This window comes from Sabethes cyaneus, chromosome 1 (assembly GCF_943734655.1).
Source record: "Sabethes cyaneus chromosome 1, idSabCyanKW18_F2, whole genome shotgun sequence".
NCBI classification, from domain to species: Eukaryota; Metazoa; Arthropoda; class Insecta; order Diptera; family Culicidae; genus Sabethes; species Sabethes cyaneus.
This window is the reverse complement of record NC_071353.1, coordinates 61548551-61561418: the sequence shown is the minus strand read 5'-3', so window position 1 is coordinate 61561418 and position 12868 is coordinate 61548551. Positions and strand designations below refer to the sequence as shown.

Sequence of the window (12868 nt, the reverse complement as noted above, 5' to 3'; positions counted from 1 at the left end):
GGAAATTGAACCCTCTCGTTTTCGACTACATGCTATCAGACGTGCCTTTACACCGCGAAAACTGTGTCAAGGACTTGGGAATACTGCTTGACTCCAAGCTTGACTTCAAACAGCACATCGCATATATTGTCGATAAGGCCTGCAGGAATCTGGGATTTATCATGCGGATCGCCAAGAATTTCAACGACATCTACTGCCTCAGAGCTCTCTACTGTGCTCTTGTCCTGTCCAACCTTGAGTACTGCGCTCCTGTGTGGAGTCCTTACTACCAAAATGGAGTTGACCGAATCGAGTCAGTGCAGCGCCGATTCATACGTTTTGCACTTCGTAGATTGCCCTGGGTATGAAATGGAGAGAGTTACCTGGAAGGAGCGTCAAACATAGCTCTGGCTCTCTCAAGCTCCCACCTGGCGCCTCCACGCAGATCTAAATCAAATGATGACGGTCGATGGCCTTACCCGGAAATGCTTCATGTACTTAGTGAAGCAGCTAAACTAGGAGGTGCGAACTAGAGCGCCTGTTCTCCAGATGAGGGGCGGCTCACACTGCGTCTGTCTCGTAACGGGCGGCTGAATATGAAATGCTGTATCCCGCAAGCTATACCTAAGATTGCAGACCCATCAGCGGGATGCAGGTATCGCGACCCCGATGAGGTAGTATACCGAAAACTCAATCACCACGAACAACGAACAAAGAAAATCAGGACGGAACAATCGGTATAGGACACGGCAAGGGACAAGGAAACGATTAAGGGATAACGATTGGAAACTTGGTACCTGGAATGTCCGAACTCTCCACGAACCGGCACGGGCTGGCTTGCTTGCTCGAGAGCTGCATCAACTCGGAATGGGGATCGCTGCTATTCAGGAAGTTCGGTGGCCAAATTCCGGAGAAAGGGAGTTCCGTGCAGTAGACCCTATTGCAGGCACTTCTTTCAAGTACCACATCTACTACAGAGGCGGTAAGAAAGCTGAACACGGAGTCGGTTTCGTAGTTTTGGGAAAACAAAACCAACGAGTTATCCGGTGGAGGCCCGTAGATGACCGTATATGCGTGTTTAGGATTAAGGGCAAATTCTTCAACTATAGCCTAATCAACTTATACGCACCGACAAATGATAAATCCGATGATGCTAAAGACGAGTTTTACGACAGACTTGAGAGGACCTATGGAGAGTGCCCAAAACACGACGTGAAAATCATCATCGGAGATGGAAACGCGCAGATCGGGAGGGAAGAATTCTTCCGTCCAGTTATTGGAAGACATAGCCTCCATCTGTCGACCAATGATAACGCTCTGAGGCTCATAAATTTTGCCGCGGCCAGAGGGATGGCCATCTGTAGCACCTACTTTCCGCGTTTGAATATTCGGAAACAACCCTGGAGGCATCCAAATAGAGACTCTAGCTCTCAGATCGATCATGTCTTGATTGACGGTCGACACTTTTCGGATGTTATCGATGTACGGTCTTTTCGTGGACCAAATATCGACTCTGACCACTATCTCGTAGTGAGTAAGATTCGCGCAAGGCTGTCGAACACGGCGAAAGCTCACACTGAGACGACGCTGCGGTTCAACATTCAGCGGTTAACGGCAGACGGCGTAGCAGTGGAGTACGCTAGGAAGCTTGACCAGCGAATCGCAGAACAGCAGGTAGAAGAAGATATAAATGGGCTGTGGAGGAACATCCATGGTGCCATCCAAACAGTCGCGAGAGAGGTGGTAGGCACGAAGCGTGGAAGACAGCGTAACAGCTGGTTTGATGCCGGATGCCAGAGAGTGACAGACGAAAAGAACCAGGCCAGGAGTCGCATGCTCACTGCAGCAACGCGCCAAAACAGAGAGAGATACAGAGAGACTAGAGCTGCGGAAAAAAGAATCCATCGTCTAAAGAAACGCGAGTACGAGGAGCACGTGCTCGCCGGCGCAGAGGAGCGACACACGGAGTTTCTATAAAACGGTGAGATGCAGGAATTTTGCCATGCCTGTGATGTGCAATGATAATGCTGGCAACCTGCTTACCGACAAAACAGCGGTAGCAGCCAGGTGGAAGGAGCACTTTCAGACGCTATTGAATGGAGAGGTAAATGCGGAGATCAGCAGGGACAGAATAGAAATTGTAAGCGATGGTCAAGCTATGGAGCCACCAACACAGGAGGAGGTTAAGAAGGCAATCAGTGAGCTGAAAAACGGTAAGGCTGCTGGAAAGGACGGTATCCCGGCTGAACTTCTAAAAGCGGGGAGCGAGCGGCTGTACGAAGCAATCCACCGGATCATTGTCAGGATCTGGGAGGAAGAACAAATGCCGGAGGAGTGGTTGGATGGCCTCATTTGCCCAATTTTCAAAAAGGGACATCGAATGGAGTGTAAAAACTATCGAGGAATTACATTGCTCAATTTTGCCTACAAGGTGCTTTCCCGTATCCTATTCTGCAGACTGAGACCGTTAGCGGAGTCATACGTCGGCGAGTACCAAGCGGGTTTTCGTGAGGGTTGCTCCACGATGGATCAGATGTTTACCCTGCGTCAGTTGCTAGACAAGTTCCGGGAGTACAACTTGCGGACACACCATCTGTTTGTGGACTTTAAAGCGGCGTACGATTCAGTTAAACGAAATGAGTTGTGGCAGATAATGCTAGAACATGGTTTTCCGACGAAACTAGTTACGCTGATTCGTGCGACGCTGGACGGATCCAAATCATGCGTTAGAATAGCGGGTGAGACCTCAGCTGCTTTCGTGACGTTGGATGGACTGAAGCAAGGGGATGCACTCTCTAACCTGCTATTCAACATTGCCTTGGAAGGTGCATTACGAAGGGCAAACGTGGAAAGGAATGGAACTATCATCACGAAATCTCACATGCTTCTTGGTTTTGCGAATGACGTCGATATCATCGGAATCAACCGTAGAGCAGTGGAAGAGGCCTTCAGGCCCTTTAAAAGGGAAGCTGCGAGATTGGGACTTACCATAAATACCGCCAAAACGAAGTACATGGTTGCTGGTAGGGAACGTGGGAGCCCAAGTGGTGTTGGTGCCGAGGTGGAGTTAGATGGGGAACGATATGAAGTAGTGGAGGAATTTATATACCTTGGTACACTCGTGACATGTGACAACGATGTAAGCCGCGAAGTGAAACGACGAGTTGCAGCCACAAATCGGGCTTTCTACGGATTACGTAGCCAGCTGAAGCCCCGTAGTTTGCAAATTCGCACAAAACTGGCGCTCTACAGAACACCAATCCTCCCGGTGACTCTTTCCCGGACACGAATCATGGACGTTAAAGGAAGCTGATCGGCGAGTGCTTGGGGTTTTTGAGCGTAAAATTCTGCGATCTATACTTGGTGGCAAAATAGAAAATGGAGTGTGGCGCAGACGCATGAATCACGAGCTGTACCAAGTATTCAAAACTATTTTCAGCAGAGAACCAAGAAGAGGCCGTAGACTCCGAGGCAGACACCGCACCCGGTGGGTGTGTGCTGTCGAAGACGATGCACGTTCAGCTGGTGTTCGTGGGGATTGGAGAACGGCAGCCCAAGACCGACGGTACGGAAGGACCATAATTCGTTCGGCGCAGGATCGGTAACGGACCGTTGCCACTAAAGTAAAGTAAGTAAGATTGCCCTGGAACGACCCCTTTCAGCTGCCCTGCTATGAACAATGCTGCAGACTCATGAATCTTGACCTGTTGAACACTCGTCGCGACGTGATCAGAGCAATGGCTGTCGCCGACATGCTGACCTCGAGAGTGAATTGCTCATGTCTACTCGCGAACCTCAACATATACGCCCAAAGTCGTGTTCTACGCAACGGTCCATTTCTGCGTGTACCGCATCGGCGAACCAACTATAGCACATTTCGCACAATCATCGGTCTGCAACGCCATTTCAATCGATTTATACATAGCGTCGATTTAAACGTCAGCCGCGAGGTACTGAAAACTCGTTTCCTGGCACTAGCGCGTAGATTCTAGTTTAAGTGTATCAGTAGAGCCAGTAGGCCTGTTGATATTTTTATACAAATAAACAAAAAACAATACTGTAATTGAAGAAACGGCCCTTAATCCTCAACTTGCAAATCCTTGCGTTGATCGGTTGCCAACCAATCACAAGCTGGCGCATCTTTATAGTACGCCAGTACTATAAAGCCGGTTCCCAGCTTGTTAGTGGTGCCACAGCTCTGGTAGAAAGTAGCCGCTCGATGCACGCTTTTCCATACCTTCTGTCCTGTCCAGCAAAGTTCCTGCAGTGCTACGACTTCGAAGTTTCGGGGATGTAGTTCATCATATATTATCCAATCGCAACCCGGGAAGCCGAGCGATTTGCAATTCCATGTCCCGAGTTTCCAATCGTAGTCCTTATTTCGTCGCGTAGGTCGACACCGATTGTTTCGATCCCTATTTTCTTCTTCATTGTTGGTAACGTTTTGATTTACCAGGGCGGCTTTTTGGGCCTGCCCCTAACCCCCTGTCTCGCCGGAGGACCATCGTGCACAGCACTGTTTAGAGTCCCTGCTGGCACGAGGACGAGTATAATAATCAGCCGCCCCTAACATGGAGAACAGACGCTGCTTGGGCCGCACCTCCTTGGTGAACAGACGCTCGTGTTTGACGAAGCATTTCCTCTAACGCCATGCTATGGTTACCGCGCCAGTATTCGCGTAATTTTGTCATATAACATTTGATAATTAGGAATTTTCTCTTTTTTTTAAGTAAGTCAAGTCTTCCATCCTACTATTCTTAGTTAGCACCATATATTCATTCAAGTAAAATTATAAATAATTTATTTTAAAATCATAAAATGCTCAGCAAAGCATACTTGTCTCGTATGTGTATAGGTTCGCACATTTTATCGCTCTCGGCAATTCCTTTTTTGAAATAAACATTGCATGCATCATATTCAACAAAAATTTACTGCTAATTTTGCGCAAAAGAATTTTGATTTGTCATAAAAGATCAGCTATTTGAAATGAAGTGATGTTTCAATTTCGTAATTATATACATTAGAGTGAATGGTAAGTGTATGCTCCTAGCTGCTTCTGTTCTAAACGTTTGCCTCATTTTATGAAAGAATCTTAGTATTTCGAGAACGTTTGCATTGCATTATGCATTACACGCTTCTACCTTCCTTTCGCCAGAAGACACTATTTTGTTTACACAATCAATCATCGACATTTTTATACTCTCAATGTTATTGGTACAGTATTGTTACAAAATCACTTGGTTTGCAAACAACAAATCTACATGATTTTAAGATTCTAGACTTTGTTGGCATTTCTATCTTTTTCTTCCGCGCATCGCTGAGGTAGATTGCATAAAAAGTAAACATCAGTGGTTTGGTGAGCTCGCCGCGGCCGATTGGCTAAAGTTATTTGGGATGGATCCCGTCACACCAGGGTTTATCACTACCGAGGATCTGTAAATAAAAAAAGGGTTAGAAATTTGAAAAAAAAAACAGGAATTGATCTACCGCTAGAAAACGAAAACATGTCAATCGTACCTGTTATGACGCATATGGCTCTTGACTAGATCGCTATTGACTAAGGCAGCCATCAAACTGAGCTCTCCGGCCATAACGGTAGCGCAAATTACACGAGCTAGTTGTTTTGAATTTTCAGCTGGATGCGTTGGATGCGCTCCTCTTACACCAAGCATATCAAGACAAGCACTTTGTCCAGGTAATCCTGTACCACCTCCAACAGTGCCAACTTCCAGTGACGGCATAGTACAAGTCATGTATAAATCCTCGCCACTTTCTCCATACAATTCCATGTTCGTAGAGCAATTACTACTCGTTACATTTTGAGCCGGATCTTGACCAGTGGCTATATAAATAGCAGTTACCATGTTTGCTGCATGTGCATTGTTTCCACCGATACTTCCGGCTGCTGCTGATCCGGTCATATTCTTTAATTTATTACACTGTACAAGAGTGCGAGCATTTGTTTTTAAAATATTACGCAATTTGTCAGCTGGAATAATTGCCTCACAAATAACCCGTTTTCCACGGCCTTTGATCCAATTTATAGCTGCTGGTTTCTTATCTGAGCAAAAGTTTCCACTTAATGAAATAATCTGCATATCTGGAAAATATCTTTGAACCTCACGAAGAGCCATTTCCGACCCTTTGGAAACCATATTCATTCCCATTGCATCACCCGTTAAAGCACGAAATCGGGTATATAACACTGGACCATCCATAGCTATGTGGCACTCCTGTAAACGAGCGAACCTACTGGTAGAATCGAAAGCCTTCTTAATGATAGCAAAGTTCTCTGCTGTCTCTATCCATCGTTTAGCCTGAGCGGCTCTCAGAACATTGGGGAATTTGATACATGGAGCACGTGTCATACCAATATCCTCGACAAAGCTAGTTACACCTCGACATGAAATGGCTTTACAACCCCGATTAGTGCTTGCAACTAATGCACCCTCTGTTGTTGCCATTGGAACATAATAACGAACTCCATCCAAAATCAATGGTCCTGCATAACCCACAGGAATTTGCACATAACCAAGCACGTTCTCACAGCATACGTTCATGACTTTAGAGTAGTCATAGTTTTTATAAGACAAATGTTTAAACGCATTTGCTGGGAGACCGGCCTCTTTCTGAATCAAATCTCTTCGAATTTTAATGCCCCGTTCAGCATCATTGATGATACTCTCAATCTTATACAATGGGCAATATCCATTGCCAGCTTTTACAATTAATTTTATTTCTTCATCAGTCAAGGTAACTGCCCCTTCTTCAATATCGTTCAAAATGCTTAAACAGGTCTCCAACGGCCTGGGTTCTCGTTCTACCAATTCATCCTCTAGATCGTCGAATTCAAGTTCATCATCTGCCCCCATACTTTTGACTCTCAATCGCCGGTTTGGCATTAAGCTGAGCTCGCTCTGAGTGGCCTTTTCAACTACAGGGATAACTTCTGCTAGAGTGAAAGTAACTGCGGGAGTGTATTCCTCGTATTTGGAAATAACAGTTGGTTCCAATTGTTGTACAACGGAAAGTTGCTTCTGGCGTTGCGCTGCTGCAGCAGCGGCGGCGGCGGCTTCGTTCGCTACCGATAGCAAAATCTGATCAGACAGATTGTGACGGTCGAAGAAAACAAACTTAATGCCCAATGCAAAGATCAGGATGTACATCACGATCTGCTCAGTACTGATCGAGAGCCACCTGTAATTAGGAAAAATGCTTACAGATAGAGTATATTTTCATTTGATCTGATATGAACCTAAGTTCTTGTTTAAGTCAAGTCACTGTTTTTTAAAGAAAAGTAAATGCGAAGAAAATATGACTATTGATCTTACCTCATAATAAATTCAGAAATGTCGTTTGGTTCAGTCTTGTTTAGTGCCGCTAAGTGTTCCCGACTATGAGAAGCAATGATCTGTTCAGCTGTGTCGGCATCTTTTTCGGAAATCGTTAATCTGCTAAGTACATGTACAATCATAAGTCCGCTAGACATAATTAGTTTAACTCTCTGTACAACTGGATTCGGTTTCTGGTCTTCTTCAGTTAGCACACGAGCCAAAAGATTTTCTTTCTTATTTTTCTGAATGAGATTTCCTGCATTTCGTGAAAGATCCAGTATAAGTGATAAACATGCAGGATAGAATGTCATGAAGACGATATAATTCACTATAGCGGATAAAACAGCAAAACCACTCAGTAGTTCAAGACGTTGAACACCAGACAGTGTGCCAACTCCGATGACTAATGTTTCGACTAGCGTATCTAGAGATATAGCAGGTCCAAGAATTTCCATACCTCTCGCAATGTTTGTTGTAACTTCTGACTGACTTGATCCGCATAATGCCAACTGTGCCAAAATACCGGCTTTCGATAAATCGATTAGAAGTAGGAAGAAAAATAAGGCATCCCTAAAATAAATAATTAAGTTTTAATTCAAATCAAATAATTTTTAATGTTTATGTATTTTAACATTATTTTGCCAATTACTCGAACGATAGAGGGTAGATTATTAATTTATGAAAAATCGAGAAAAATGAATTCTGTTTATATTGTTGGTAAAATATTTATATAAAATAAGAAATAGGTAGGTACATCAAAGAAACGTTTATACACAAACCAAGCAATAATATATCAAACTAACACGTGTGTAATTTGTCGAAATGTTTAAATTACATACCAATAAAATGAGATTGATCTTGACCCTGTGCTTCTAACTTATGCTTAAACCACTCCACTGCAATCAAAGCCATTGAAATTTGGAACCGGAAATGACAACTCAGGTTGTTAACCACTACCTATTGTGAACAGTTTACTCAACGAAATTCATTGCAATCAAGTACATAACAGCTATTGGCTTTAATTGGATACGGTATAAAAAACTTCCTGCGCTTGAGCCAGTCACACAAACTTAATACCTTGATGAAGGTCGCCGAATAGCCAATATCTAAGCGTTGTAAAACATGCATTCGAATAATTGACGGTGGCAATTATACTTACTTAAGATCGGAAACTTCACTGCCAAGGAAGTTGATCACTGTCGAGGTGAAAATGAAGCTAGAGAACACCGTAAAAAGTCCGGCGATACCTAGAAAAAGAAACAAGACGTAATGTTAAATTATCGTTTTACAGCTTTGTTTCATCTGTACACATTGCAAAAACTGAATATTTTATATGAATAATTCAATCGCTGTATGTGTTTCGTTGCTTCCCCAATTGTTTACATTTTCAAGCAGGAAAAAAATGTAGAATATACCTAGGTATATGAGCGCCAAAGTGACTTCCGGAATTTCAACAAATATTTTTAGATGATTCTATTTGCTTGTAGTTAACCAATCTGCATCAGAGCAGTTTAACAAAAATGTTATAAAATTGAAGTAAATTTAGTTGAAATCAATATAGACTCAACTCTCTTTATACATGTTTTTTATGATTTTTGAAATAACGCGGTTTTTCATGACGATTTTTGAAATAACACAGTTTTTTTACATCATTTTTTAAATAAGCGCAGTTTTTTTAAGCAGTAGTTTCACGCGCCACGCATCCCCTGTGTAAAAAAAGACTTAAGTGTAATAAGTTACAATATAGTGTTATGTAAAAACGCAGTGAATGTATGAATTTAATGTATTAGGCCGTATGAATAAAACAGTTTGCTTTGCTATTCCCGTGTAAATCTTATGGGAGAGTTTGCTCTAACTCTTTTATTCATACGGCCTATTGTATTGCAATATATTTATTACACGTAAATTATGGATATAGTTGACCACAACATATGACAAACACTTATTACTGAGTTTTTTAATAAGTTGCACCTGCTACCTACAACACAAACACATTACATAACAACATCTTCCAAGGCAACAAAAATGGTAAATAGCAAGAATATTCCTTATTCTTACATGTGGCGATTTCAATGAAGGGGTTGTTTACCAAACGACAAACACGGCAACGGCGCTGTTAGAAATCGAATGTGATATCGGCCGATCATCGTAGCAGCCATTGACGTGGCGTTTGTGACGCATATCGAATTTTATATGGAAAACTTATTTTTCGGTAGTGAAAACGAACACAATCAAATAGAACAGCTTCTCTTTGAAACTGGTTTTGCCATAAATAAACCAGACAATGATGTTTTGCATTAACGGGAAACTAGCAGTCATTAGCTTTTCGTCGAAGAGTCCAATTTCGGAAGCAGTTTTTGGAGCCAAAAGCAGGAGATTGTTTATAAAAAAGTAAATACTACATTCTTCTTACCAATCTGAACACAGCGAATATATTTTCATGAAAAGAATTTTTGTTTCGAACAAAAAAACTGCTTTTGATATTGTCAGAATCGATAACGACTAATTTCACCTTAATACACTATATACTATTAATGATGACGCTGGCTAGGCTGCAAGGAATTACTTTCTTATCCTGGTGCGGTGTCCCTCAGGATTTAATATGCATAATAATTTTCCGCTAACAAACTCGGTCCATGGCTGTCTGTCCATATTTTCTCGATTGTCGCACACTTTCCACGTCAGGCTCAACTTGGTGTAACCATCGAGCACTCCATCGTGCCCTACATGTTAAAACCCGCCCGTTTTATAACACCTTCTAGCGCGATGTTGAACAGGAAACAAGAAATACCATCGCCTTGTCGAAGTCCCCTGTGTGTTTCAAACGAGCTTGATAACACTCCCGATATCCCCACACGGCACTGAACACCATCCATCTTGGCCTTAATCAGTATTGCCAACCTCCCGAGAAGACCATTTTCGTCTAGTATTTTTCATAGCTCTTCACGGTTGATAGTATAGTAGGCGACCTTAAAATCTATGAATAGGTGGTGCGTAGGGACTTGGTATTCGCGACACTTTTAGAGGATCTATCACAGCACAAAGATTTAGGACGATTTCGATCGCCGGTCCATAAAACCGGCTTTATAACTTTCCACGAATCTACTTGCTAGCAGCGATAGACGGCGAAAGATGATCTGAGAAAACGCTTTATACGTGGTGATCGCTCGATAATTCTCAGCTCACATTCCAACTGATCGCCCTTCTTCCGTTGTAGGCATTATTCCTGCTGCCTTCGTATTCCGTCCCTATGCCATTCAGGTGTTCATTGTAGTACTGCTTCCACCTTTCGATCACCTCACATTCATTCGACAAGAACCCTCCGTCTTTATCTCGACATGTTGTGGCTCGCAGCACAAAGCCTTTGCGGGATACATTCAGTTTCTTTTAGAGTTTACGCGTTTGCGTTTCCAGAGAACGATACAGCTTTTTCATGTCCTCGCACTCTATTTCTTCCAGCGCAACCTCATGGCATTGCGTGTAAGACCTGCACCTATCCCCTGTGTCGCCGGAGGAGCATCGTGACAGTACTACTGTTTAGCATCCCACACTGATACGAGGACGAGGACTCCCCTTTTACTGTCAACATACGACCTTAGTTTTCACCGGGGCTGGTTACCCGACCTGCGCTAAGATTGCTCGTATTCCGGCTGGTACCACGAGGAGGTAGGGATAGGAGTTAAAAGCTGGATAAAAGACTGAGAACCACTATGGGGTTTGTTGTATATTCCATACGTTGTACGTTTACTAACCAGGCTGATAGTAGAGCTGCTATATGCCGTTTATGGTACTGGCTGCTAGTGACGCTACTGAAGACACTGGAATATCGAGAATCAATAAAATGGAATGCTTCGAAAATAAGCTGCATTGTTTGGAATTTTCCTAGTGTATAGTAGTGGAATTCAATGGAACTAATCTTCCTTTTTCCTTTTTTCGCTGCAGATGGTGTTTTGATAACCAGCTACCACAATTACGCAGATCCTCTTTAAGCTCCAATTTTCAGAAAAACTTTTTGACCTGAAACGAGTTTTGTGGTTGAAAGTACAGACGGTATATAAAGTACAGACGCGCAAAGAGCGTGGCACAAAACACCAATCAAACCGTCAAATCGAGGCTCCAAACGAGCAAAGTAAACAAACTGGTTCGTCGTTATGTTTCGTGTAGACAGGGAAGACTATGTTTCGTAATCCACCTAAAATGTTAAAACTTAAACTCTATCAACATATGGATCAGTTACCCTTAATATACCATATAATGCTTTAAAAACTTCAATAGGATTATTTGCGATGCAAAGTATGCGTCATAGTTTGCTAAGTGCCATGGAACATATCTCGCGATTTACGAAAGCTACTGCTGATCATAGAGAGATCGATCTAATTCTGACTGGTTGCCAGAACTGTTTAAATAAAATAAACAAAAAAAAGTGTTGCCGTATTAAGTAGTTTTTCCCTTTGCGCGTCTGTACTTTTTCTACCGTCTGTAGTTGAAAGTTAGTGTCTCGCCAATGCCCATGTCTATAAGGTATTGAACATATATAGGGGAAACAAGGAAGACTTGATCCCCATTTTGTTTTATGTATATTTCTCAAAAGTCTACTAGAAAAAAAACCTGGGTTTTTAATTTTTCGGCAGTTTACAATACAGCTGACTACCTACAATTTATCAGTTAGTGATACGTAGCGCTAAACAAAAGATATGAGATATTTTGGAAAGTACAGAAAATTGTACATATTCAAAATATGCGGGAGGCTTGATCCCCCGCTTAGGCACAATTGATCCATTTGCAAATATATATTTTTAAAGCTCAACTTTCATTTGGAAGTTTTATTAAAATATGCCTAATTCATATAGCGTCATTATTTAGTGTACAACAGTTTAATTCAAAAATATAAAAAGTATTTAGAAATCGTTAAGTGCATCGATCTGTAAAAGTATAGCTTTGGACATCTTTTATAATTTGCGACGAGAACTTTTTCATTGGGTTTTAATTTTTGAAGCATTATATTTTTCCTGTTTAATAATCAGAGCGGCCTCCAGCTTCAATTTCGTTGGTGCATCTATAAGGATGTGTATCTCCTCGTTTTCTTACTTTTCGCATATTTTTACGTGGTGATGCTTTTGGAAATGGTTTTATATTTTCAGGTGTTTTGATAATTGTATTGTACGGAATTATCGATTTTGGTATTTGATTAATATAATTCTTCAAAGAAGATGAGTTGTTGTTCAGATGAATTCTTTGTCCGAGCAGTCTTTCTTCATCCTTGGAAAATGCACAGGTGGCTCCTCCGTAGTCCGGTTGGTAGATGAACTTTTCAGAAGCATTTTTTCGCTCTCTCACATATCGCTTAAGTGTCATTACATTCAAATTGAACATTTTTGCGGTCGTTCTGACCGGATTTCCAGACTATTCGTGATTTTTACATAACGAATGTTTACGATATGGAGAATTGTTCATTTTATTATTTACGACATAACGGCCTCCAAGCACTTCATTTCCTAACAAAAGGATCAAGTGTCACTGAAATTATGTGGATCAAGTGTACCTGTCGTAGTAAG

The 12868-nt window shown here is 42.1% G+C and overlaps 1 protein-coding gene across 6 annotated transcripts in view; it reads right to left on the bottom strand.

The window, feature by feature from the left end:
* Positions 1-4748: 4748 nt before the first annotated feature.
* The window catches only part of LOC128736537 (3-hydroxy-3-methylglutaryl-coenzyme A reductase), a 70105-nt gene continuing 61985 nt past the window's right edge, over positions 4749-12868 (bottom strand). For 5 of the 6 annotated variants that reach the window (XM_053831038.1, XM_053831024.1, XM_053831030.1 and 2 more), the window contains exons 3-6: positions 8473-8560; positions 7311-7883; positions 5497-7176; positions 4749-5412 (exon numbers count right to left, since the gene is read on the bottom strand). In XM_053831038.1, the coding sequence (XP_053687013.1) occupies positions 5325-5412; positions 5497-7176; positions 7311-7883; positions 8473-8560 (2429 nt within the window). In that variant the 3' untranslated portion in view covers positions 4749-5324. Of the gene's footprint in view, positions 5413-5496; positions 7177-7310; positions 7884-8152; positions 8438-8472; positions 8561-12868 lie in introns of those variants that run through there. The other variant, XM_053831059.1, reaches the window with a different exon arrangement.